This window comes from Lissotriton vulgaris, chromosome 2_1 (genome assembly GCF_964263255.1).
Source record: "Lissotriton vulgaris chromosome 2_1, aLisVul1.2, whole genome shotgun sequence".
Lineage (NCBI taxonomy): Eukaryota > Metazoa > Chordata > Amphibia > Caudata > Salamandridae > Lissotriton > Lissotriton vulgaris.
The window spans coordinates 366,182,141-366,205,864 of NC_141687.1; the positions used below are offsets into that span (position 1 = coordinate 366,182,141).

Here is a 23,724-nt window from a genome sequence, read left to right on the forward strand (position 1 = left end):
GCCAGGGAGGCGGTGGCCACCGCCACCCAGGCGGAGGCAATCCGCCGACAACCACTCTCGTTTTCCCCTCCGCCTGATTAGGATGGCGGAGGGGACAAAGGCGGACGGAAAGAGCATCCGCCGCTTTACCGCCGTGGTCGCCTTGCGACCGTGGCGGTAATAGATTAATATGGTGGCGGTGTCCAATGGAAACCGCCAGCCATATTACGATTGCTTAATTTAGGGGCCTTTCCGCGGCGGCAATGCCGCCACGGAAAGGCAGGCGGTGATTGCTGCAGGGGCCCCCTGTGGGCCCCCAGAGTGACGGCTATAGGGGGGTGGTACCCCCCCTGGATTTGCATAATCGCAGCGGCAGGCACCGCGCGGTGCCTGCCGCTTCGATTATGCAAATGCGTGCATATGTATTTCACATTGTGGCGGGCGGTGCAGTGAGCACCGCCCGCCACAATGTAAACTTGAGGAATGCGCCCGCCACTGTGGCGGGCGCATTCTAATGCCAATGTCGGGACCCCCGCCCTTTCGGCGGGCGGTCCCGATCTCCGTTAGGGTGGCGGGCCGACTGAGTCCGCCCGCCATCCTAATGGGGCCCATAGTGAGGTGTAATCTGTGGGTGCTAACTCTTATGGGATTTAGTGCCTTGAGACCCTAACTGGTAAGTAGTCACACTATACAAGAAACCTGATTGATTGATTGATAATGCTAGTACCAATTCCACTGAACTGCCATGTGAAGACTACCCTTGCCAATTTACTCATTAGTAACATCTTTATCTGCTCAGGCATGCCAGGTGTTATTAGCAACATTTCATTAAGGCCTCATTCACCTGTGTGTGCCATGCTACGTGCAATGACCTCTGTTTCTAATATGCTCTCGCTATCAGTCCTTGCAATATTTCTGCTAGGTTTTCACAATCCAATTGCATTTGAGCCAGCCCGGTGCCATAGAAAAAATGCCTGAGGGTGTTATCAGTGATACCTTTGTAAATGCACCATGTGCAAGCTCTAAAATGTTCTGTGTCATCCCAGTTCTGCCATTCCAAACTGAACCTGGTATTCAAGATGGATAATCACTTTCGATGTGCTGATCTGATCTGGGCCAGTTTTATCGATGTTACTCCGACCACTTTTGCCTGGTCTTTCGGATTTGCAACAGCTCTGGCTGACCGAGTGCCATCTCTGTCTCTTGAGCAGCATTCTGTTGCCCAGTATGTTCTTTCTATGTCTATGTGGCTTGTTACCTTTATCAGTGCCATCTCGAAAGCCTTATTCTCTTCTTTCAGGTATGTGCCCAGTACTCAAACAACACCACCATGCTCTTCATTGGAGGGTTGCTGGTTGCTATTGCGGTGGAGCAATGGAATCTGCACAAGCGCATTGCCCTGCGCGTACTGCTGATCATCGGGGTCAAACCAGCTCTGTGAGTTACAACTACTGCCAGTGGATATTGGGTGGCATGGGCTCTATTTCTGGTACATCGAGAGTCAATGCATGTATTTTGTTCCATGCCCGAGCTGCCCTATTCCAGCAAGGGATGGTTCCCTGGTTTTGTGCGAATCAATGGGAGATTAAATTTCCAGTTTGGGGTAAGAATTAGGGGCCATGCTCTCTGGAGAGCTTGACATCCTGGGGCTATTCAGAGCGACTGTGGACTCTTCAGCACTGGCACTGTGATTACTTCCACACTTGCACTGTAAAGTGGAGTCTTTCAAGTATTGGTACAGGATGAGATCCCTGCCCTGTGGACTCTCCAAGAGCTTACTTTGCACACTCACCAACAGCATTGTGACGCAGCATTAGTAAAAGCATTAGGGTTTGCTTATGTAATCAATAATAAACTATTATTTTGTTGTAAGTTGTAGCTTGCAGACTAGTTGTACAGTATAGGTTACAGAGAGTCTGTTAAAGTGTTATTACTTGCTAATGTACAAAAAGAGAATATATTGTGCTGTTACTGTTAGTATTATAAAGTGGGGACATTAGGTGAATGGTGGAGGACAAAGATTTAAAAAATTGACCGGATAAGTAGGCACAACAGTGGTGCAGCTAAGGGAAGAATAGGTAAAGGGAGGATGAAAAACCAGTACAGCTTAAGAGCTGTTTTTGCAAATCCCAAAAAACAAGATTAAGAAAACTAGATGAAAAAGTGTTGTTTGGTTATTGTCTATTGCTAAGATAAACAAATGAAAATGAACTTTAAAAACTTCAAATGAGAATTTAAGCAGTTATGAAGTATAAGTGAAAGAAACACACTGAAAGTTAGATTTTTTTTTAATGAGATGTGCAAGTTTTTGTTATTACAGATTTCTCTTACAGAGCTTTTTTTTTTATTTTGCACTGCCCATTTTTTTATTGCAAAACATACTTAAACATGAATATAAACTCTAAAATAATGATGAGAATATGGTAAATATTTGATTTTGCATTGTCATTTCATTACTACATATTTACAATGTATCTTTATTTAAACAGTTTGCAGTGTTATTTTCAGTTATTGTGCTATATACTTTGAAGTTTGTATGTTGTTTCATATACTGTATTTTTTTTCCAATGGAATTGGTAAAATAAGTCCTTAAAATACTGTCCCTGCTGCACCATTGAAATTATGACCCTAGTGCCTGCTAGATAACTGCACTTTAGCTGTTTTAAGAATGTGATGCTGGAGTTCTTTATATTATATAACACCGAAAATACGGGAGGCTGTTGAAATTACTTTGGACAACACAAAAGCCTTTTAGCAATTATTAAGCTAAAATACATGCAAAAAGCAAGCTAAATTTAGACAAAGCATTTACCTGTTATAAAATGTGCAGTTGATGTTCTTTATATTGTGTCAAAAATACAGAAGGCTGTTTAAATTTCTTTGGAGAACTCAAACCCTTTTTAGGAATTATTAAGCTATAATACCACATATTATATGGCTGAGATACCCGCCACCCCCTCTCAACACAATCCCCAAAGGAGGGAAACCGGAAACAGTTCTTGAAGTTTTTGGAAGTGGGAGGGAGTGACCCTCCCGGCCGTATTTATTAAAACAAACTTTAAAAACATTAAACAGTTTCATATTAATGTACAATTTCATTACCACATTGCGATGTTTGGCTAACCTTAACAGATTCTCTAATACAGAGGTTCTCCTAGCCGAACTAACATCCTACAAAACATTTTCTTGAAATATTGAAATTGTACATCCTAACGTTTAAGGGCCAACGGCAAGGTCGTAACCGGTGTCAAGATCCCTAACCAGACATACCCCCCCCACTTGGGAGGGGCGACAGCACTGAGGCGTACTCAAGTGCAACTACTACCAATTTCCCTTGACTTGACGGGGGCACCCATAAACTCGACGCCAGTTAAAGGTCGTTCGAAGACTCGTGTGAGGTATCTAGAAGGTATCGTAGACCTCCCCCCAACCCCACACAACTTACCGCATCTGCCGTCGCAGATGTCACTGGCCCCGGGAAATTCCCCAGGAGGGGGCTGTAACCCCTCCTACACAGGAAGGGGCCTTGACCGCCTTTCCTTTTCTTTCGGCGACCCATCCTTAGAAGGGACCGCCTCCCCGTTGAGGGGCCAAAGGCCACCTCTCCCGAGCGCTCCCATCCGTGTTGGGTGACGCCCACTCATAGGGATCTTCCAATTAGTGCTCACCGATCATGACCTTACCGCCACAGGCCGGATAGTTGACCGGCTATCCGGACCCCCCACAAAACTCCTACCTAAAGGTCATGTTTCAACGTTTTCAACCATGCTAAGAAGTCTCCTATGAGTAACTCATTCCCCACCCGAGACAAATGCACACCATCCCCCAAATACATACTGTCATCATTAATACAGCCATGAGAAATAGAATGCAATGTCCTGGAACGGAACAACCTACTCACTTTGTTGTTAAGCTTTCTAACAGAATGATTCAAAGCAGGAATAGAAATAGCCCCCCGCCACATCTTTCGTGGAATCAAATGGGACCACGCAATTGTGCACCCCGGAACTCTCCTCGCCAACCAACTTACAGTGGAAAGCATTGCCTCCAGGAGAAGTCGTCTACCGGTGGTGACCAAATCATTGCCCCCTACATGTACTATAACTATAGACGGCGGTGACCTCGTCCGCCCTAACAAACCCTCGAAAAATGTTTGAAACTGGTCAATACAGAGACCGCCTCTTCCGTAGAAGGACACCCTGTACCCGTATTCCCCAGCTACGTGAATCATGTCACCTGCTTTGAATACGTCCGCGGCACGCCTCACGTATGAGTGGCCCACGACCCACACCTCCTTTTTCACAGTCGGTGATGTCTGACCGCTGGCCCAGTGTTGGGTCGACTGCATAGTCCGCCCCGCCTCGTAAGCTTGCGAAACTGAAAACCAAAGAAAAACAAGAAGCGTGAGTACATTACGACAGCTTCACAACATGTGCAACCGCACATATCTCTTGTAACAATTAGAGGACCAACGCCCCACTCGTTTCACTTGTTCTATATTAAGACCCCTGGCTGTAGCTTCTGTAGCAGCCCCTATACGAAAGGAATGGGTCCCAAATTCGCCCGGGTTCAAGCCCGCAGCGGCAATTGACATCGCAAGCACCCGCTGAAACTGAAATTTCGTCAGTGGGGTGGCGTCCACGTGTCTCAACAACGTCCCCCCCCATGATGCCACCCTTCGTGCTAGGTAGTCTTCTAAACACTTTACCGGACACATGGAGGACCCGGGAATCCTGCGTATGATTATGCAGTCACCCATCCCATCTTGATCGGTCTTGGACCTGACAATGGAGACAGTCATCGTCTCTCCTCTGATCTGAACGTGTTCCTGGCACAAACCCCCCGCCACATCCAGTTTGTTCCTCGCTACCAGTTCGCTCACCCTCATCGCCCCATGAAATGCAAGCGTAAAAGCGGCTCGGAACAATGCTGTCTCAAACTGAGATGAGCATGTGGCAGGGAGTGTGGCCAACAACTGGGCCAACCTATCCAAACCTATCGGGCGCCTCTCGTCTACTCTGCGACCCTCAAGGCGTTGCCACCCTCGCAGCGCTTTCTGTACCACGAAAGACGCTGTCGGGTCCTGGATATTATGAGCCCTGGCAACAAAGGAAATGGCAGCACGATGCCTCTGGGCCGTAGCCACCGACTTCCCAGCCCTACGCAAGGACATCAGAAAATGCACCACCCATTCCTCGTGGCCCCAAAGCCCCTCTCTATCAGTCCCCAAAAAGGCTAAATAGGCCCGAAACGCCCCTTCGTATGCCTTCCTCGTCCTTGGTGCTAGACTCTCTCCCACGAGGTGACGAAGTTCGGGGCACCGAGAGACCAGAGAGCTTCGGGAAAGGGTGCCGGCTCTGGGTCCGCTGAGGGGAGGAAACCCGAGAAAGCCTGCATTTGAAAACGAGACAGTGCGTCAGCCGCCTGATTCATCACCCCTGGGACATGCTTTGCTCTGAATAGCACGTTCAATTGCATACACAGTAAAACAATTTCCTTGAGCAGTCTTAAAAGCAATTTGCAGCGTGCTGCCTGACTATTGATACACTCGACCACGGTCATATTGTCAGACCAAAATATGACAGAGTGATCTTTGAACCCATCGGGCCATGTTCTCAAGGCCACCAGGATGGGAAACAGTTCCAGGAAAGCAATATTACTCGTCAGACCATTCTCATGCCACCATGTCGGCCATTTCTGTGCCGACCATTTTGTGCCGAAGATGGCGCCAAAACCTATGCTTCCTGCTGAATCTGTCCATAGCCCCAGCTCTTCAGAGGACACGGCTGGTATATTCCAGACGATTCGACCATTAAAGTCCGCCAGAAATGCTAACCAAATACGCATGTCCTGGCGGACCTCAGCCGATAGTCTCGTGCGATGATGGCCCTCTTTTAGGCCGACCATCGCTTGGGCAATTGAACGGGAAAAGGGGCGGGCCATTGGTATCACCCTCAGGGCAAAATTCAACTGTCCCACCAACTGCTGTAATTGTTGCAGCGTAACTTTAGATGCATTTATACACACTTGCAGTGCAGCCCTGAACTTCAACACTTTGTCAGCTGGCAAACGGAAACAACCCTCACTGGAGTCCAACTCGATCCCCAGAAACTCGAGGCAAGTCGTAGGACCCACTGTTTTACCCGGCGCCAATGGCACACCAAACTGGTTCATTAACACACAAAATTCGGCCAAGGCCCGGCCACATTCAAGATCCCCGGCTGCCCCAAGAAACAGAAAATCATCAAGGTAGTGCATTACATATTGGAAACCCGTTTTCTTTGTGAAGACCCATTGTAGAAAACTACTGAATTTCTCGAAATAGGCACAGGATATAGAGCACCCCATCGGCATACACCTATCCATGTAATAACAACCCTGAAACATGAATCCCAGGAGACGCTGGTCGTCTGGGTGTACCGGGAGCAATCGGAACGCTGACTCGATATCCGACTTCGCCATCAGCGCCCCGGGCCCCAGGCGATTCAAAATGGCTACGGCCTCATCGAAGGATGCGTACCGCACCGAACACACTTCTTGATCGATTGCATCGTTTACAGAAAGACCTCGTGGAGCTGACAAATTATGAATCAGTCGGAACTCACCTGGGTCTTTCTTGGGGACTACCCCTAAGGGAGAACAAACAAAATTCTGAACCGGGGGTACACTAAACGGGCCGGCGACCCGACCTCGGGCAACCTCTTTACGGATCTTATCCTGTACTACGGGCGTATGCTGCAGGACGGAAAGTTGATTTTTGCACTTCTGCACACCCTGAAAGTCCCCTACCGGGATGCGGAAACCATACGAAAAATCGTTCCGCAGCACCCCAGCAGAAATACGATCCGGGTATTCACTGAGCCAGGGAATCATTGCCAGGGTATCAATCGGGGTTGGTAAAGGCACCCCTCGGACTATATTAGACCTGTTTGGCGCCTCCTCTCCCCCCATTATCACCCGTTCTGGCTCTGCACGTGGACTCAGGATGAGACGACCCGCAACCACTACATTCATGTTTGAATTTACACGATCCCTGGGGTCTAGTACATTTACCTCTGTTGAAATTAAAGCAGAAACCCCTTTTTCCAGTATTGCCGGCAGGTTTCGAGTAATCGTCGGTACCCGTACCTGATCGAAAGGGCGTCCCTGCATATTGCCGGGAGGTTTCGCCAACATTACTTCCTACCAACGGCATTTTTAACATTCCTGTCTCCTTCATTTTATCCCAAGTCAGAGAATCATAACAATCCCAGGTTAAACTTTTATTATGCTCCTTTGCCTTTCTGAAAAGATTATCGTAACAAAACCAATGGTTACCCTGGTGCGATGTCGAGTACCCCATGATTCGCGATTGATAGATTGGAAACTCGGAAAGCAACTCAGGCCTACGTTCCCCCAAGATTGACGTAAAAATTCCCCAAGCATTGCCCCAATTGCCAATATTCTCATTCACTTTAAAGGCGGCCATTTTTGCGCGCCAAACACTCGGATGCATGAGATCCTTCTGACTCTTAACATGCTCCACCTCATAATGATCAACAAGCAATGAGAAAATGTTCACATACTCCCCCGCCCAAATCTTTTCCTTAATTGCCAAAGGAACATGTTGACCCAACCTTTCTCTACGAGAGGGTGTTGACTCATCCCTTGCAATCGGCAATGGCCGCTTACCTGCACCGGACGCTGCCTCTGTGGTCGCAATCGTCCCTGGTGTCTTGTCCACTACTGCAGCCGGCACGGACACCTTGGCTGCCTCCCGTTTCTCACGCAATTGCTTTATCAGCGCCTGCGCGTCGACAGCCGTGGCGCCCTCGTTACCTTTACCCAACCACGCTGCCAATTGTGCTGCCAGCTCGGGCGGCATATCGTCCTCGGACACGGGGGTGACCACAACGGGAATCGGATTCCCCTCCTCCGGCACGGGAGTTGGTGCCTCGAGCGGGGCACTGGGACCCGGGATGTCTTCTCCCGCTGTTCCCCTCCTGGGCCTCTTGTTTTTCCCTCCCGGGGCTGCTCCCGCCAAAGGACGTTTTGCTCCCCCTTCCTCGTTCTTATCCACCCGCTTCTTTAGTTCGGACATCTCCTTCATGAGAACACGCAGCATCTGTTCAGTAGTCATGCGTTTTCCCACCTTCTTCGGCATTCTCCAACAGAGTAACTGTAAAACAAACAAGAACGATTAAAACGCTCAAAATTGGCTCTTCGTTCCGTCTCGAGCTCACGGGCAGCGAGGAGGTGCAGCTTCAGAGCACAGGAACAAGAGGATGTCTTCTGGTCTTGCGTCCCTTTTTATCCATCTTCAGGGCGGGCGTAAAACCCGCCCCTGCCTGCCCCGAGGGCGTGGCCGGCCGCGTCAGTGTCTAGGCCAGCCCACTCTAGGGCGGGAAAAAGCGCGCCCCGGCTACGCCACTTCGGGCATACCAGCCGAGACGCGCCTCCCGCCCCAAAATGGCTTCCCGGGGGGATCGAGGCACTCTGCCATACGTTCGGGGGGACCGAGTGGTCGCCCCTTTCCAAAAGTATGCAAACAAATATGAATGCATTGTACGTCCACAAAAAGAAAAGATGAATGGCAAAATTCGAACTATTAAGAAATAACTCCTGGTTCAGTTTAAAGAGTATCACTCAATTACCACATTGCTTATTTAGATGGCCAATGGATAATACAGTAAACTATATAATATGCTTCTGGTGCTAGAACGGCGCAGTCTGCACAGGAAAGGGCAGTCTTAAAAAAAAGGCAGCCTTACCACCATCCTGCTTACTAAGCTAAATACTTGCTGTAAAAAAAGTGAAGAACTCACACCCCAGAAGAAAACAAAGTTTTTTTTAATATTTAAAAGTATTCCAAAATAATAGATACCTTCTGAAAAAGGTAATGGAGCACAAATCCCATACAGTCACGAAGCACGCTTGCTCAAAAGATAAGCTTCAACTGAATGTGACAGCAATACCCAGCAGCTGGAATTTTTGAATTCACTGTTCTTGAAACTATACAACCTCCCTTCCCAGCCAGTAGAAGGATCAGTCTGCAATCACAAAACTCAAGGAATAATTTTAGAATAGGTAAATAACCGTATTTAAAATCCAAGATTCTGAAGCCGTTGTGTCATGCTGTAATGTTCTACAGAAACTGTTCCAACAGACAAAGGATGTAAACATCCCTACAGAGCACCACGGAGCGTGCTCATGTATAACATTGCAATCACTTCACTCTGGTTTATGCTACATAATGCGCCAGCAACAAACACATGACACAGAAAAAAAACTATTTTATTAGAGACAAAAGTGACACAGAAAAAAATAATAATTAGCAGAACAACATCATAAAGAATGTGAACATTTGTTAAAAGTTCCACCTACTAAAGCGGAGTTAAACAAGCACATTTTAAATGCTACACGGCTGTTGTCCCGGTTGTTACGTGAAACGTTATCTAATACTGCTGAATATGTAAGGACCATTCCAAGAGTACTAAAAAGGGCGGTCACTTGTAATAACATCGTGTATTACACGGCGACTTACCTAGAATCGTTGTTATTGTTGAAGAAACAAAGACAGCAAACAGCAGTCGAAGAGGGTCTCCACTAACAGTAACTCCGTGTTATCACACGGTGAAAGACCCAGATACTTGTTGTCTTAATGAATATTAGGAGAAACAGACTATCTTTAAGAAATTCGGCCTACACATAACCCTATTTCTTTTATTCAGAAGTGCTGCCAATTGTAATACACGCAATGGATTTTGCCTTGTGAGGACACGTGAGGCAGCCAATGTGACTATTAAGTCACAAACAGTCTGTGATTTGGGGTGTACCAGCATTTTTCCCTTGTTCTTTCTCACATCAATGGAAAGATTGATCTACCACGTACAACTAGCGAATGGAAGGACTCTTATACAATATATGCCTTGAAAAAGTCTCAGGAGTGAGACGAAACACGTGTCGGCGTTGTGAGCTGAGAATTTTTTTATATGAACGTTTGGAATAAAGAATTTGAACTGCTTTGGATATTTATATCTGCATAAAATACAATGTTTTGAATGGACATTGTTTCTGTTGACCTTTGCCTCCTTATTTAATGGGTGAAACTTTTATTCACCTTATGGAGATCTAGTACTGTCTAGAATTAGCATATTTGAGAACACTATTTGGTGTGCTGACCGAGCCTTTTCTTTGAAAGTGATATTTTGTGCACCTTGTGTGCTAGGTAACACCTTGGGGTGGTACGTGTAAACAGGGCTACCTGAGCACCCATGTTTTGTGGTCAATACAAACTATAGTAGATACAATCCACGTATTATAAACATCTTAGAGAACTTTAACGAAAGTGCAGACGTTTCTCCTTCTCTAGGGCAACACTACCGCCCAAAATTCTGCAACTAAACATTTTAAATGTGCGCAGCCAGAGGAAGATTATTATCAATAAACAGTAAACGCTGTGCAGCCTTAACGTAAGAAAAAACGTTGCACAATTTTGGGAACCAGTGCCACTGCACCTGCTGCATCAGTCAGATCCTAGCCCTAGTGCCTGCAGGATAACTGCACTTGTGACTGCCTGTTTAGTTGTAAACTAGAACAATATTCAGTGTTTAGTAGAGGCACCTAGAGCTTTTGGTCCTGTTGCCACTGCACTTGCTGCACTATTAAAATCATGACCATTGTGCCTGCTAGAAAACTGCACGTATGACTGCCTGTTTAGAAGTAAGATATAGCAACATTTGGTGTTTAAAGCAGTTATGACAACTTTTGGTCCCAGGGCCACTGTACCAGCTGTACCATTCAAATCATGACCATATGGGCTGCAAGGTAACTGCACTTGTGACTGCCTATTTTGTACAAAAATATAGGAATATTTGGTGAGTAGAGGGGTTCCAAGAGCTTTGGGCCCCGGTGTCACTACATCTACTGCACTATTAAAATCATGACTCTAGTGCCTGCAAGGTAACTCTACTTGAGACCGTCTGTTTAGTAGTAAAATATAGAAATATTAGATATTTAGTGGAGTGCCTTGAGCTTTTGTTCCCGGTGTCAATGCACCATTAGAATTGTGACCCTAGTGTCTGCTAGATACCTGAACTTTTTACTGCCTGTTTAGTAATTAAATTTAGCAATATTCTGGGTCTAATGTGGTCACTAGAGCTTTGGACCTGGTGCCACTGCACTTGTTGCACCATTTAAATCAAGCCCTTTTCAACTGCAAGGGAACTGCAACTGTGCCTGCTTGTATAATAGTAACATTATTTGATGATTTAAGGGGTTCTAACAAATTTAGGGCCCAGTTCCAATGCACCTGCTGCACTATTCAAATCATGACCCTAGTGCCTGCAAGGCTGCTGCAATTGTGACTGCCTGTTCAATTGTAAAATATAGCAATAATCAGTTTGTAGTGGAGTGGTTTGAGTTTTTGTTCCGGTGCCACAGCACCCACTGTACCATTGAAATCCTGACCATAGTGCCTTCTAGATGACTGTACTCATGACTTCTGTTGAGTAGTAAAACTTAGCAATAATATGCCCTTGGAGTAGTTCTGACAACTTTTGAGCACTGTGTCACTGCACCATTCAAATCTTGATCCTAGTGCTTGCAAGATAACTGCATTTGTGACTGCCTGTTTAGTAGTAGAATATAGTAATATTTGGTGTGTAGAGGAGTTATGACAACATTTGGCCTCGGTGCCACTGCACCTGCTGCACCATTCAAATCATGACCCCGGAGCCTGCAAGATAACTGTACTTGTGACTGTTATTTTAGTAGGCCAGAATCAATGTGGAGGGAAGGAGGAATTTGTGATCCAACCAATTTCCTAAGGTTATATATTTTGATCAGGAGGGGAAGGATCACTTGTCCTGCATAACTTTGGGTATGCCGTAACTGTTCTGAGTAATCCCAATAAAAAACCCTCATGCACGTGCTGGTAAATTTAGTGGTGTTAAGGTGGTATATCTTGTTTCTCTGCCGTCCCTCACACGTGTGTGCATAATCATAGGGTTAGTTTTTTATGCAACCTCCATCCAGGAGGCATTACCCATTGTTAAAAACAGTAGTGATCAGTGATAGTGGTTGTGACGTGTAAAAGTGAAAAAAATAAAATTGTCTCTCTTATCCAGAAAAATTAATTTTATTAGTTCTGTTTTGGAGGACAAAACTTTAAAAATTCAATCGGTGAACTGGAGTGATTATGACTCGTTCACACTCAATAAGTGGTATAGGTCGACATGTTTCAGCCCTTATAATGCCAGGAGGGTCATATGGGCTTTTTTCAGGACCACAGTGCAAAACAGAGACCTCTCACGTCTCTATTAGTGAAAAAGAAAAATTCAAATGGAACATATCGTTATGTTGCTCCTATTGAGGTCAAATTGTACCTGAAAAGAAAAAAAAAAGACATACTAGACAAAAGGTAAAGGGTAATGGGAAATATTTAAGACTATTCGATTGGTTTAAATCACCTGGAACAAGTATAACGCACAGTGGCGCCGCAACTAAAAAATGGCAATACTTTGCACTGACTACCCTAATCAAAGAATAGGGTCAACTCTCTCATTATTGGCAATATAAGTTCTAAAAACTTCAATTTGTGGATTCGGACTTATTGGTAGAAGTTACTCTCGAATTGTTATCTAGAGCAAGTTGCTAATGAATAGTACATGTTTGAAGTCACTAGCTGTTGTGTAAATGGAGATGGCAAATTTCATTTATGAAATAATTCTCACTTTACTCTATGTTTATTTTTAAATTATTATTATTCAGGATTAAGGATGGTTCTTGAATTGCTTTCTTTTAAGACAAAGGTCAGCCTTCTCGTATATATGTCAACCCTTCAAAAGTGAAGTTAATAGTGACGCGCTTATTCGGGTGACGATTTTCAGAATCATTCATGTTTTCATCATTAGCCTTCTCAACATCAATCCAAAGTGTCATTCGACAGGGTGTTCGTGCAGGTATAGTGTATTTCTACTCATTCAGTTCCAACCAACACGCGACGCTCATCCATTTCAAACCATTCGTAAGACATACCTTCGTTTTTGGTTATATTAAGCCATAACAGGGGTTAGTGCCTAGTGCATATGCTGCACTTTTAAAATCATGGACCCAGTGCCTGCTAGATAACTGCACCTATGGCTTCCTGTTTAGTAATAAAATATAGCAATAATCAGTGTTTTGAGGGGTGCGTAGAGATTTTGATCCAGGCGCCACAGCACTTGCAGCACCAATGAAATCATGTTCCTAGTGCCTGCTAGATAGCTGCACTTATGACTGCCTGTTTAGTAGTAAAGTATAGCAATATTTGTTTTTAGAGGAGATATGGCAACTTTTGGCCCCAGTGCCACTGCACTTGCTGCACCATTCAAATCATGGCAGAGGCAAAATTCATGTAGTCAATAATGCAACGACTCCCTCAACAGAGAAAACAGCAAAGAGCAATTCAGTCACTAAGTGAAAGTTATATAACATCTGTGAAATATGCTTAAACATTTGTTAAGAGCATGATAAAATGTGTAACTTTATAATTGTAACCGTAGGCACAGATGTATCAAATTATGAAACTGCGGCATCCATGTAATTAAACATTCAACCCCAGTATCTATATACAGTAATATTAAGCGGTTTAAGGTCTTATGGGAACTGAGACAGCATTGACAGTAAATACGTCTAAATTTGGGGTCATATATGGAGGTTTATAAATTGTAAACACCCCTTTTTTGTGTAGCATTTGTACAGCATAAACACGTTAAATGAACCAGTGTATGGTGTTATGGAAGTAATACGGAAGTTTCTAAGGTGACAACTTAGTCACGTTTTACTATGGGAACGGGTTAATGCTGGTAGAAACATTATTTGACATGTATTTTAGAAATGGAAAAAGTGCTGGTGAGACGAGGAATGAGGACATCATAAGAATGAATTAATGCATATTTTTTAAATAGTAACATCAGTGTACATTTTTTTAAATTATACATAAACACAATTACAGTTGATAAAAGTGTGTTTACGCAAAAGAAACACATGAATAGCATATTGTATATTAACTTTATTTTCTATGTGCAATGTTGATTACAACATTTGGAATTTGACCAAATAGATTAAGTTGTCAAAATTGATGTGATAATGCCTACAAAGTGCAGAGAAAGGTGCTGAGGTATGAAGAGGATATGCCAGAAACATTCTAAGACTAAAGCATCTGCTTTACACAGCAAAATAATAAAAGCAAACATTCCCGCATGCTGTTAAAAGCTGTCTGACTTTTCCATGGGAACATATCTAATCTTATATTTTAACAGTCGCTGAAGTCTCTACGGTGAATGTATCTCACAAAGTATAGGTAAACAGTAAATGCTGTGCAGCCTTAACAGAACAAAACAAGTTCTTGGGCCAAGGGATACTGGTAATAGAAACACATTTTGAAGAACAGGAAATAAAATGCTACAGTCAATAGACATGGATGGAAAGGTAAGTAGTAAGCACACTGACAAATAAGAAGTGAAGGTGGGATGTGGGCTCCTTTCAAGATATGTTAAAAACAATAGATTTCACATGCACTGCACTGTGTAGGCGAAACCTAAAAATAAGGGATTACCACTTGAACTGTGGGCTGTATTCCAGATTCCTGCAGTAATTCACAATCTTTCAGGTTACTCTCATGGAAATACTAGGTTTCCTTTTGAATTTTGCATCACAAATTGGGCCTTCTCAGGTGTGGATTCCAATGTGATATGCCTATGTTCCTTGTTCCCTGAATGGAGCCTTTTGTAATATGCCTATGTTCCTTGACTAGAGTCTTTTGTTATTAATGTAGTGTATCTGATAACCTGCTAAATTGTCTGTCCTGATTGCAGCTTAATGCTGGGCTTCATGCTGGTCACTGCTTTCCTCTCCATGTGGATCAGCAACACAGCCACAACAGCCATGATGATGCCGATAGCGCTGGCAGTTCTGGATCAGCTGTACAAATCAGAGAAGAAGCTCTGCAAGCAGACAACCAAGGAAGTGGGGGGCAACGACAACTGTAAACAACAGATTGGAAGTGTAGACCAAGCCTTTGGCCTCCAGGAGACGGGCCCAGATGAGGCCAACCGTGCCAGCACCAACAAGTCCGCAGACTTACTCATGGACAACTTTGAATCTGGAAATCGAATAGTGGAGCTACACAAGAGCATACTAGAGACTTGTGAAGACCAAATGAAAAGTGAGTACCTTCTGGTGAAAATCATTGCCTGGCCTTCAGATTCATCCAAATTGAGGTTGTTCATTTGAGTGAGTCATTTTTTTTTTTTTTTTTTAAATATTTTTATTGCAGAGTTATAAACCACAGGATACAATTAATCAGCCAGTACACTTGTGAGATCTCCCCGTCCAGTAAGAATTCCCAGTCTCACACAGCCATTCAGCCCGCATCCCGGAGGCCGGGCGGCATATTATATCGCTCTAGAGGAACACATCACAGTGCACGTCCCATAGGAACCCTGGTTGAAAGATCGTTTTGCGTATCTGCTTTTACCCCCCCACCCACAACAACATTCCCGTCAGCCATCCCAGTGATAGTCAGTGATGTCGCCCTTGTCGGGACCTGCCCAAGGCGCCATGGGTCGTCACACCAGGCCGCCCTACCCAGCCATTCTACCTCCACATAGCAACCACCGTCCCAGTAGATCCAAGGCCCTAACGAGCGACCATCTAATGGCTTCCGGCCCTCCCCAAACACCCAACAACCAACCCCCCCAAAGACCCCCCTCCACTGGCAACTGCTAAGGTGTGTGCCTCGTCCTGTCAAATTGGATGGGTCCATTACAGTGCGTGATGCTATGCTTCTGTGGTCGCCCCGCGGTGTCCAGCGGCTTAGGTCTCGCCATCCTCATCCTCTACCAAAGAATCACGCATAGCCTGTACCACTAACTCCCATGCACGCGCCGCATCCAATGCCTTCTCATTCCCCAACTTTACAGCTTGCTTCATCCGGAGCACACTCTCGCAGCCAGACCACCGCAGCAGCTCATTCTTCCATCTACGCAGTGAGGGTCCCCCCTTGGACTTCCAATGCCACGATATTTCCCTCTGTGCCAATATCAGGCCCAGGTCTATGAATTTGCTTGTCACCCTGGTGTGCTTAGTATGCAGGAACCAGAGCAATAAGCACGCCGCCATGTCGAATTGTCGAATTCCACCTCTCTGTCAGTCACTTCATTCAGAAGTTCCCCTACCTCTGCCCAATAGGTCCCCAGTTGTGGGCACCCCCAAAACAAGTGGTCCATGTCCGCTCTCTGGGACGAGCACCGCGGGCAACAGGCATCCGGCACCTGAAAGTACCGCTGTAATTTCTCAGGAGTTAAATAGGCCCTATGGAGCACATAGAAATGCACCTGCTGAAAACGCGCGTTTCTAGTGCCCTTCCACGTGCGTCGCAGGATGTGACCCCATGCCGTATCCGGTATGGGCCGGCCGACGCTCACCTCCCATTTAGCCTTGAGCCCCTGGAGAGGTTCCAACCCCTCGTTCAGCATCCTACTATGGAGGCACGTCACAGCTTTGAACGTACCAGCCGCCATCACCACATATTGGCACGCCATAGTCGTCGTGGGTTCCAGGAGCCCCCCCTTCCAGTGCTTCTGTATGGCAGCCACCACTGCCGCGTGTAGGAGAAAGCCCCCAGCAGGCAGCCCAAACTGGTCCCGGAGCACTTCGAACGGCGCCAAAGCCCCCTCTATGTACAAGTCGCCCACCACCTGCAGTCCCGCCTCCTCCCAATCCAGCAACGGGGACCAATCTCCTCCGTGCGGCAATGCCGTCAACATCCCGATCGGGATCTCCGGGGCATAAGGCCGCGATGCCCTCGCTCTCCGAAGGCTCCGTTGCCAGCACAGCCGGAGCGTCCGCTCTTCCATGGTGAGGGCCCGTAACTCGAGCCGCTGCTGCATGATGATGTAGGACAGCACGTGGCGTTGCATTCCCCGATCCCGGTCCTCCTCCGGGCCCCGGAACACCCTGGCCACGTTCTGTGTAAGGACCTGCAACTGCGCTGCAAGATAATACAGCTCGAGGTCGGGCACAGTCATGCCCCCTTCCAGCTTGGGGCGAAGTAGCGTGCTCAGGGCTACTCTACGGCGGCCATGCCCCCAAAGAAAGCCAATTATCATTGACCGCAGTTCTCTAAACACCCCCTGGGGAATCCAAACAGGCAGCGTTCGGAAATAATAGAGGAAGCGGGGGAGCGCCACCATTTTCAACAGTGCTATCCTGCCCAGGACTGACAGCGGGAGGGTCGACCAGAAAGACAAGCTGCCCCGCAGCGCCCGGACACAGCGGCCGATGTTGCCCTCCAATAGGTCGGCAGCCGCGTGGTAAATGCGGACACCCAAATAGGTGATGCAAGAGGGTTCCCATACTACACCCAAATCGCTGCTAGGGGCTGGCGAACCCGCTCGCAGCGGGAACACACAAGTCTTCGCCCAATTGACCTTAAGGCCCGACAGCCGGTCCATCGCTCCAACCAATGCCCCCGAGGTGTCAGCTAGGTACAGGAGCAAGTCATCCGCGTATAGCGATATATAATGCCACTGCCCGTCACTAACTATCCCCGCGTATCGGTCACCTGACCTCGCATGGACCGCCAAGGGTTCCATCGCCAGGGCAAACAATAGGGGGGAGAGAGAACATCGCTGTCGTGTTTCCCTGCCCACTGGGTACGCCGCAGACACCAGGTCGCCCAATCGTACTCTCGCCGTCGCCGAGGTATATAAGACCCTCGTCCACCTCCGAAACCCCTCGCCCATGCCAAACCTCTCTAGCACTCCATCCAGAAAAGGCCATTCCAAGCTATCAAAGGCCTTCTCGATGTCCACGGACAGAACCGCCGGAGCCCCCTCCCCGTCCAAGATGGCGTCCATTATTCCCACCAGGCGGCGGATATTCAGCGCCGTGCTCCTCGTGGGTATAAACCCGGCCTGATCCCTGTGTACCAGACCCGTCCTGTGCGGGGCCAGCCTGGTGGCCAGGATTCGGCTCAGGATCTTATAATCCACCGTCAGCATGGACAGCGGGCGATAAGACCTCACATCTGCGGCATCCCGGCCAGGCTTGAGGAGCGGTACAATCAAGGCCTCCCGCATGGACCCAGGCAATGCCCCCGTCTCGAAGGCTTCCGTGTACACCACCAGCAGCCTGGGCGCCAAGCTGTCCACATAATGTTGATAGAATTCAATTGGCAGTCCGTCCACCCCGGGCGTCTTGTTGCGGGCCATATGTTTGATGGCCACCCGTATTTCCGTGAGCGTGATCGGGCCACCCAGCTCCCTCACGTCTTCCTCGTCCAGGACCGGGAGCTGCCTCTCCCCCAGGTATTCCGCGATGTCCTGAACCCCCACTCCCAGCTGACTCCGGTATAGTTCCTCATAATACCCCCTAAATCGTTCCAATACCGCTGCCTGAGAGTACACCATCTCTCCCTGCGCATTATTAATGCCGAGAATCGGGCAGCCCCTAAGTTCCGGGTTAGCTAATCTGGCCAAGGGGGTACCCACCTTGTCCCTTTCTGCATGTGCCCTGATGATGTACTGCCTATAGTCATAGCACCTCAATCGTTCCGTCTCGGTGGCAACCACTTCCTTCGCCTCCAGCAACTGGGCCTGTAGATCCGGCCTAGCAGGCCTGCGGCGCTCCAAGTCCCTCAAAGTTTCTTCCGCTTTCATTAGGTCATTCAGCACAGTCGTACGAGCATTCGAGAACCTACCCAAACACACCCCTCGCACCACCACTTTCATTGCATCCCATTCAATAGACCTACTCGCAGCCGTGCCCTCATTCACTCCGAAATAACTATCAATGCCTTGCCGAACCGCATCGCTGAACACAGAGTCCTCTAGCGTCTCCGGCCGAAGCCGCCATGTTGGTATCACTGAGCGCTCTCTCTGCCACTGAATGTGCACCAATAGGAGGTTATGATCGGATATAGTCCTAGCCAGGTACTCCGCATGGGTGATCAATGGGGCCAGGGATCCCCCGCAAAGCACCGAATCGATCCTGACATGTAGATCATGGAGAGCGGAATAAAAGGAATAATCCCTGGCTCCCCTGTGCCGCTCCCTCCAGACATCCAGCAACCCCCATCGTTCCTGCCAGTCCTTCCTGTGCGCGGCCAGCCTGCGCACCGGCGAGTCTACTAGGGGGGGATGGGACCTATCCAGAGCAACATCCGTAATCGAGTTGAAGTCCCCCCCTAACACTATCGGACCCGCCAGGAAAGAGGCCAAGGACCCCGAGAGACTATCAAAGTATCGGCCTTGGTCAGTGTTCGGTGCATAGACACAGCAGAAAACCACATCCCGTCCATATAACCTCCCCTCCACCGCCACAAACCTACCATCCGGATCTACTACTTGATTCAGCACCTGAAAGGGTATCCCCGCCCTCACCCAGATCAACACCCCCCTGGCATATGCTGAGTAAGTGGTGCCAAACACCTGGCCCCGCCATCTTTTCTGCAAGGCAGCGCACTCTTTTTTGGTGAGATGAGTCTCCTGGAGCATAGCAATCTGAACCCCCCTGCGTACCAGATATGCATGTACTTTGTGACGTTTCACCATGGTCCGCAGCCCCCGGACATTCCACGTTAGGCATTTCAAGTTAGGTAATGTCCCCATTCCAACTTCGTGCAGTCCGAATCAAAGAACAGAAGTCCATGGCCCCCCCATTGCAGTTGCCCCCCCCGAACATTCCCAAAACTGAAACACTTCCCAAACCCCACTCCCCAGGACAGAGCACACGAACCCAATGGCCGCCCCCATCCAAACCTTGAACCAACTTCTCACACTCTTACCCTGTGGTCTCCACCACAGTCGACCTTAAGGGCCCAAGGGGGGTGAGTCGCCGCCGACCCCAGCTAGCGGAGCCCGCACCCCGCACCTTCATCCCCTCCAAAGCACACAGCTCCCCCTCCCGGCAACCCGCCCTCCATCAACAGGATATCACCCTACCATGAAGTCCCGATCTAGTCCCAGTTCTATCTCAGCCGCAGAAAATACCATCCGATGTATGTGGGGTCACTATCGGCCCCTTCGAACTTTCCGCCCCTGAAAGTTCCTCTCCTGTTCTGCTGCCTTCCCCTCCCGAGTCCGTTTCTGCCCGTTCACTGTTCTGTTGCGACCCTGTAATGGCCGCCGTCGCTGCAAGCGCATCCCTCTTCTCCGCCGCCATTTGAGCCTCCCGTTTCTCCCGCTGGCGCCTGTTGCGGGATCTGATGCGTTGTGACTGCCTCACCCGGGGCTGCTTGGGTTGGTCTCTCCTACTTTGGTGTGATCTGTCCGTCCCCGCTCTATATGACTCGAGCCAATGCCAAACTTCGTCCGGAGTCTGGAAGAAGTGCGTAGTACCGTCCATAATGATCCGCAGCTTGGCTGGGTAGAGCAAGGAGTACTGGATGCCTTCCTCCCTGAGCTCCTTCTTCACAGCGAGGAACGATGCCCTGTTCTTCTGGACCGCTTGAGTGTAATCCGGGAAGATCGTTACCTTACTGTTCTCCACCCCATACGGGCCCGACATCCTGGCCCGCTGGATGAGAAGATCCCGGTCCTTGTAGTGGAGGAGCCGCACCACCATCGGTCGGGGGGGGCGGCCAAGCCCCGGCGGGCGAGCAGGCACCCGGTGAGCTCGCTCCAGAGTGAAAAAAGGAGTAAGCCCCTCCGGTGCCACCACAGTGCGGAACCAGTTCTCCATGTAGGCCACCGCGTCCTCCCCCTCAATCCGTTCCGGCAGGCCTACGACCCGCACGTTGTTCCGTCTATTGCGGCCTTCGGCATCCTCCGCCCTCCGTTCCAGTAAGTCCAGTCGGGCCAAAATGTCCGTGATCCTGTGCTCCGCGGTCACCACCGATGGCTTCAGGTCCAGCAACAGCTGGTCATGGTCCTTGACCCTGTCTGCCAGCTTCGCGTGATCCGTGCGTAGCAGCCCCAGGCCCGTGGCCACTTGGGCAATGTCATTGTGCAATGCTTCCTTAGTGGAAGTGATCGCATCAAGGATGGCATCCAAACGCCGGTTCAGCCGCTGTTCCTGATCAAGCTCCGGGGAGGGACTCTCACTCAGCCGAGTTGATGTCGCCGAGTCCCCCTCGCGACTCCCGGGCATCGGCCCTCCGATCGCCGCCATGCCAGGGTGCTGCGTCACAAGTCCTGTCGCCTGTTTTGCGGTTACGCCCGTTATTCTGTGCCGGTCTCTGGGCACCAGGCAGCGCAATGTCCCCGCCGACGCTCTCAGGAACAATGGCCAGGTGGATGGGCTCCGTTCCGTCACCCCCCTCCGGCCTGAGGGGGGAAGGACAAGTCTCAGGGCGGTGGCCAACGAGGGTCCCCGAGCTCCTGGGTGAATCAGGTCAGCGTCCCCTGGTCTCAGGACACAGCACCGCCGGTCCCAGTGTCTCGGGCAGCCAAGTGCAGGATCTCTTGCCACTCGGCGACAACTTGGTTCAGGGCTGAAGTTCGGGGCCGTCCGACCTCCTCGCCGCCATTTTCTTCTCACCCTCGGCAACATTTGAGTGAGTCATGAGTCGTTCTGAATTCACTTACTGATTAATGCTGGCTGTCAGCTCTGTGCAGGGAAGGTCTCTGAGTCTGTCTTGTGCCTAAAGGTGAATGCCCACCTAAGGCTTACAACGTGTGCTGCACTCGAGAGTCCTAGCTGCCCTCCAGTTTCCTTCCTACAAACTGATACACTGTAAATTGTACAGCATTTTATGACATTATTTGCCTATTCTCTGCCCGAGGCTTTCTTACATGTACAAACAAGGCTTTATCCTGAGCAAAAGTCCAATCCAAAAGTAAGTCCACCAATTTGTAGTTGTAGTAACTTATTTGCTTTATTCCAATGTTAGAGTTCCAAGATCAATTATGTTGCAGCCAGTCTGAACAAAAGAATGTAGACAACACGTGTTTCTTCATGGGGACAATATCCCACCGACTTTATCAGGGCTATAAAAGAACCATTAATGCCAATAACTATTTCAGTAATCTACCCCAACTAGAGTTAAAATTGTGTGAAATAATAAGAATTATATTAAAAGAAATTGTGTAAGGAGGGTCTAACAGAATTTTAGACTGAGTCCCTTATATACTCATAGATAATGTGCTATGTTCAAACCACCAAGGTAAACGTGCAAGTGGGAACTTACTAGGTACTAAATAATAGCTATGCCCTCCTAATGGTAAAGCACCTAAATATCAAATTCTGACTCACCTAATAAGTCACGGTCAACAAGAATCTCCAATAATATTGGTTATGATCAATAAACTTTCATCTCACCTAGATATTGACATATATTATTATTATTAGAGTTATTTTCTTAAGAAAATATGAGACACAATTTAAGTATTATTATATTGTATTATTTAGCTCATAACTCTTTTTCAGCAATCAATCTGTTATGTCAATATTGTCAACAAAGTCAGTGCCGGAGTATCTGTAAAAACAATCCACGCTGTATTTTACCAGGATAAAACTGAGGAGCAATGCCTACCAAACAAATATTTGAAGTAACTCATTAAATATGTCTAAATATCAAGCCATCAGTGAACATAAATATTCACTAATATAGGCATCAAACTTTCCACTATCGAGACCATGTTCCAGAACTAAAATGAATAATTAATAGCTTCAATAAAAGTGACGGACAAATATGGCCACATGTAATATTAAACTTACTGTACGGTCATTAATGCATCCTACAACCAACAGTAATGCACTATACAAAACAATGTCCTCCCTTTAGTCGCTTGCTCCTCGTTGTATGGCATTTTACACAGGCACCACATTGAGATACCCATATATACAAAGTAGCCAATAATGAAGAATAGACTATAAAACTCTAAAGCCAAAAGGTTGAGGCATGAGCACAATTTTTAAATGGAGCCTAAATTAGTATTTATTCGTCAGCTTCCATATAAAACCAAATTAATTAGGACTTAAATAATAAAATTAAAGATTAAATAAAAATTAAAACGTTATTCACATCTATCATGATGTACTTATAACATGTTATGTACATCCCTAATATATGATAAAACCACATACAAATATGGTCATCTGTTACATTACAGGTATTAAGTTTGAAAGCCAAAGCCGTTTCCATTCAATAACAGGCGGTACGATGTAAACGGGTGTCATGTAAGCACCACAATCAATATTAATGTGTGTAGGTCAAGATTACCCATATTATAACTTCGCTGGTTCGATTATGTACGTCACCTGCTTCAATTGTAAGCCAATCAGAAACTGTAATATCACAACCATATCTATGTCTCAGCCATGAAGAAATCAAAATGCAATTCCTCAGTGTCCGGGTCACAACTTACCTCTACATGAATCTAAATTTGACAATCCTGATATATACAACACGCCCGTCATTCTGTTCCCAGTAAAAGAGGGAGAAGGAGGTAGGGAGATGTGATGTTTCAGAAAATTAAGCCAGCAAGGTACTCCTCAAGGGCCCAGGAACTATTGTAGCTTATTATCTAAGTTAAGGCCCCTATCCACAGCATGATATTTTATAATCCAGTGGGACTCATTTTGTCGCAACCTAAGTTCCAGATTCCCACCCCTTACATCAGGCATCACATGTTCAATATAATGAAATTTAAAGCCCCAATGGGATATCTGTCATCCAGGTTCTTGACAGCTCTAAAGTGTTCTGCCATAGGGTTCTTCAAAGACCGTATGATACTCCCCACATAGATCTAATCACATTTGCAGACAATTACATGAACA

The 23,724-nt window shown here is 47.4% G+C and overlaps 1 protein-coding gene across 1 annotated transcript in view; it reads left to right on the forward strand.

Moving 5' to 3' along the window:
* Positions 1–1,291: 1,291 nt before the first annotated feature.
* Positions 1,292–23,724, forward strand: part of LOC147730363 (solute carrier family 13 member 2-like) — a 553,046-nt gene continuing 530,613 nt past the window's right edge. The window contains exons 1-2 of the mRNA XM_086955166.1: positions 1,292–1,416; positions 14,817–15,166. Of these exons, the coding sequence (XP_086811292.1) occupies positions 1,310–1,416; positions 14,817–15,166 (457 nt within the window). The 5' untranslated portion in view covers positions 1,292–1,309. The remainder of the gene's footprint in view (positions 1,417–14,816; positions 15,167–23,724) is intronic.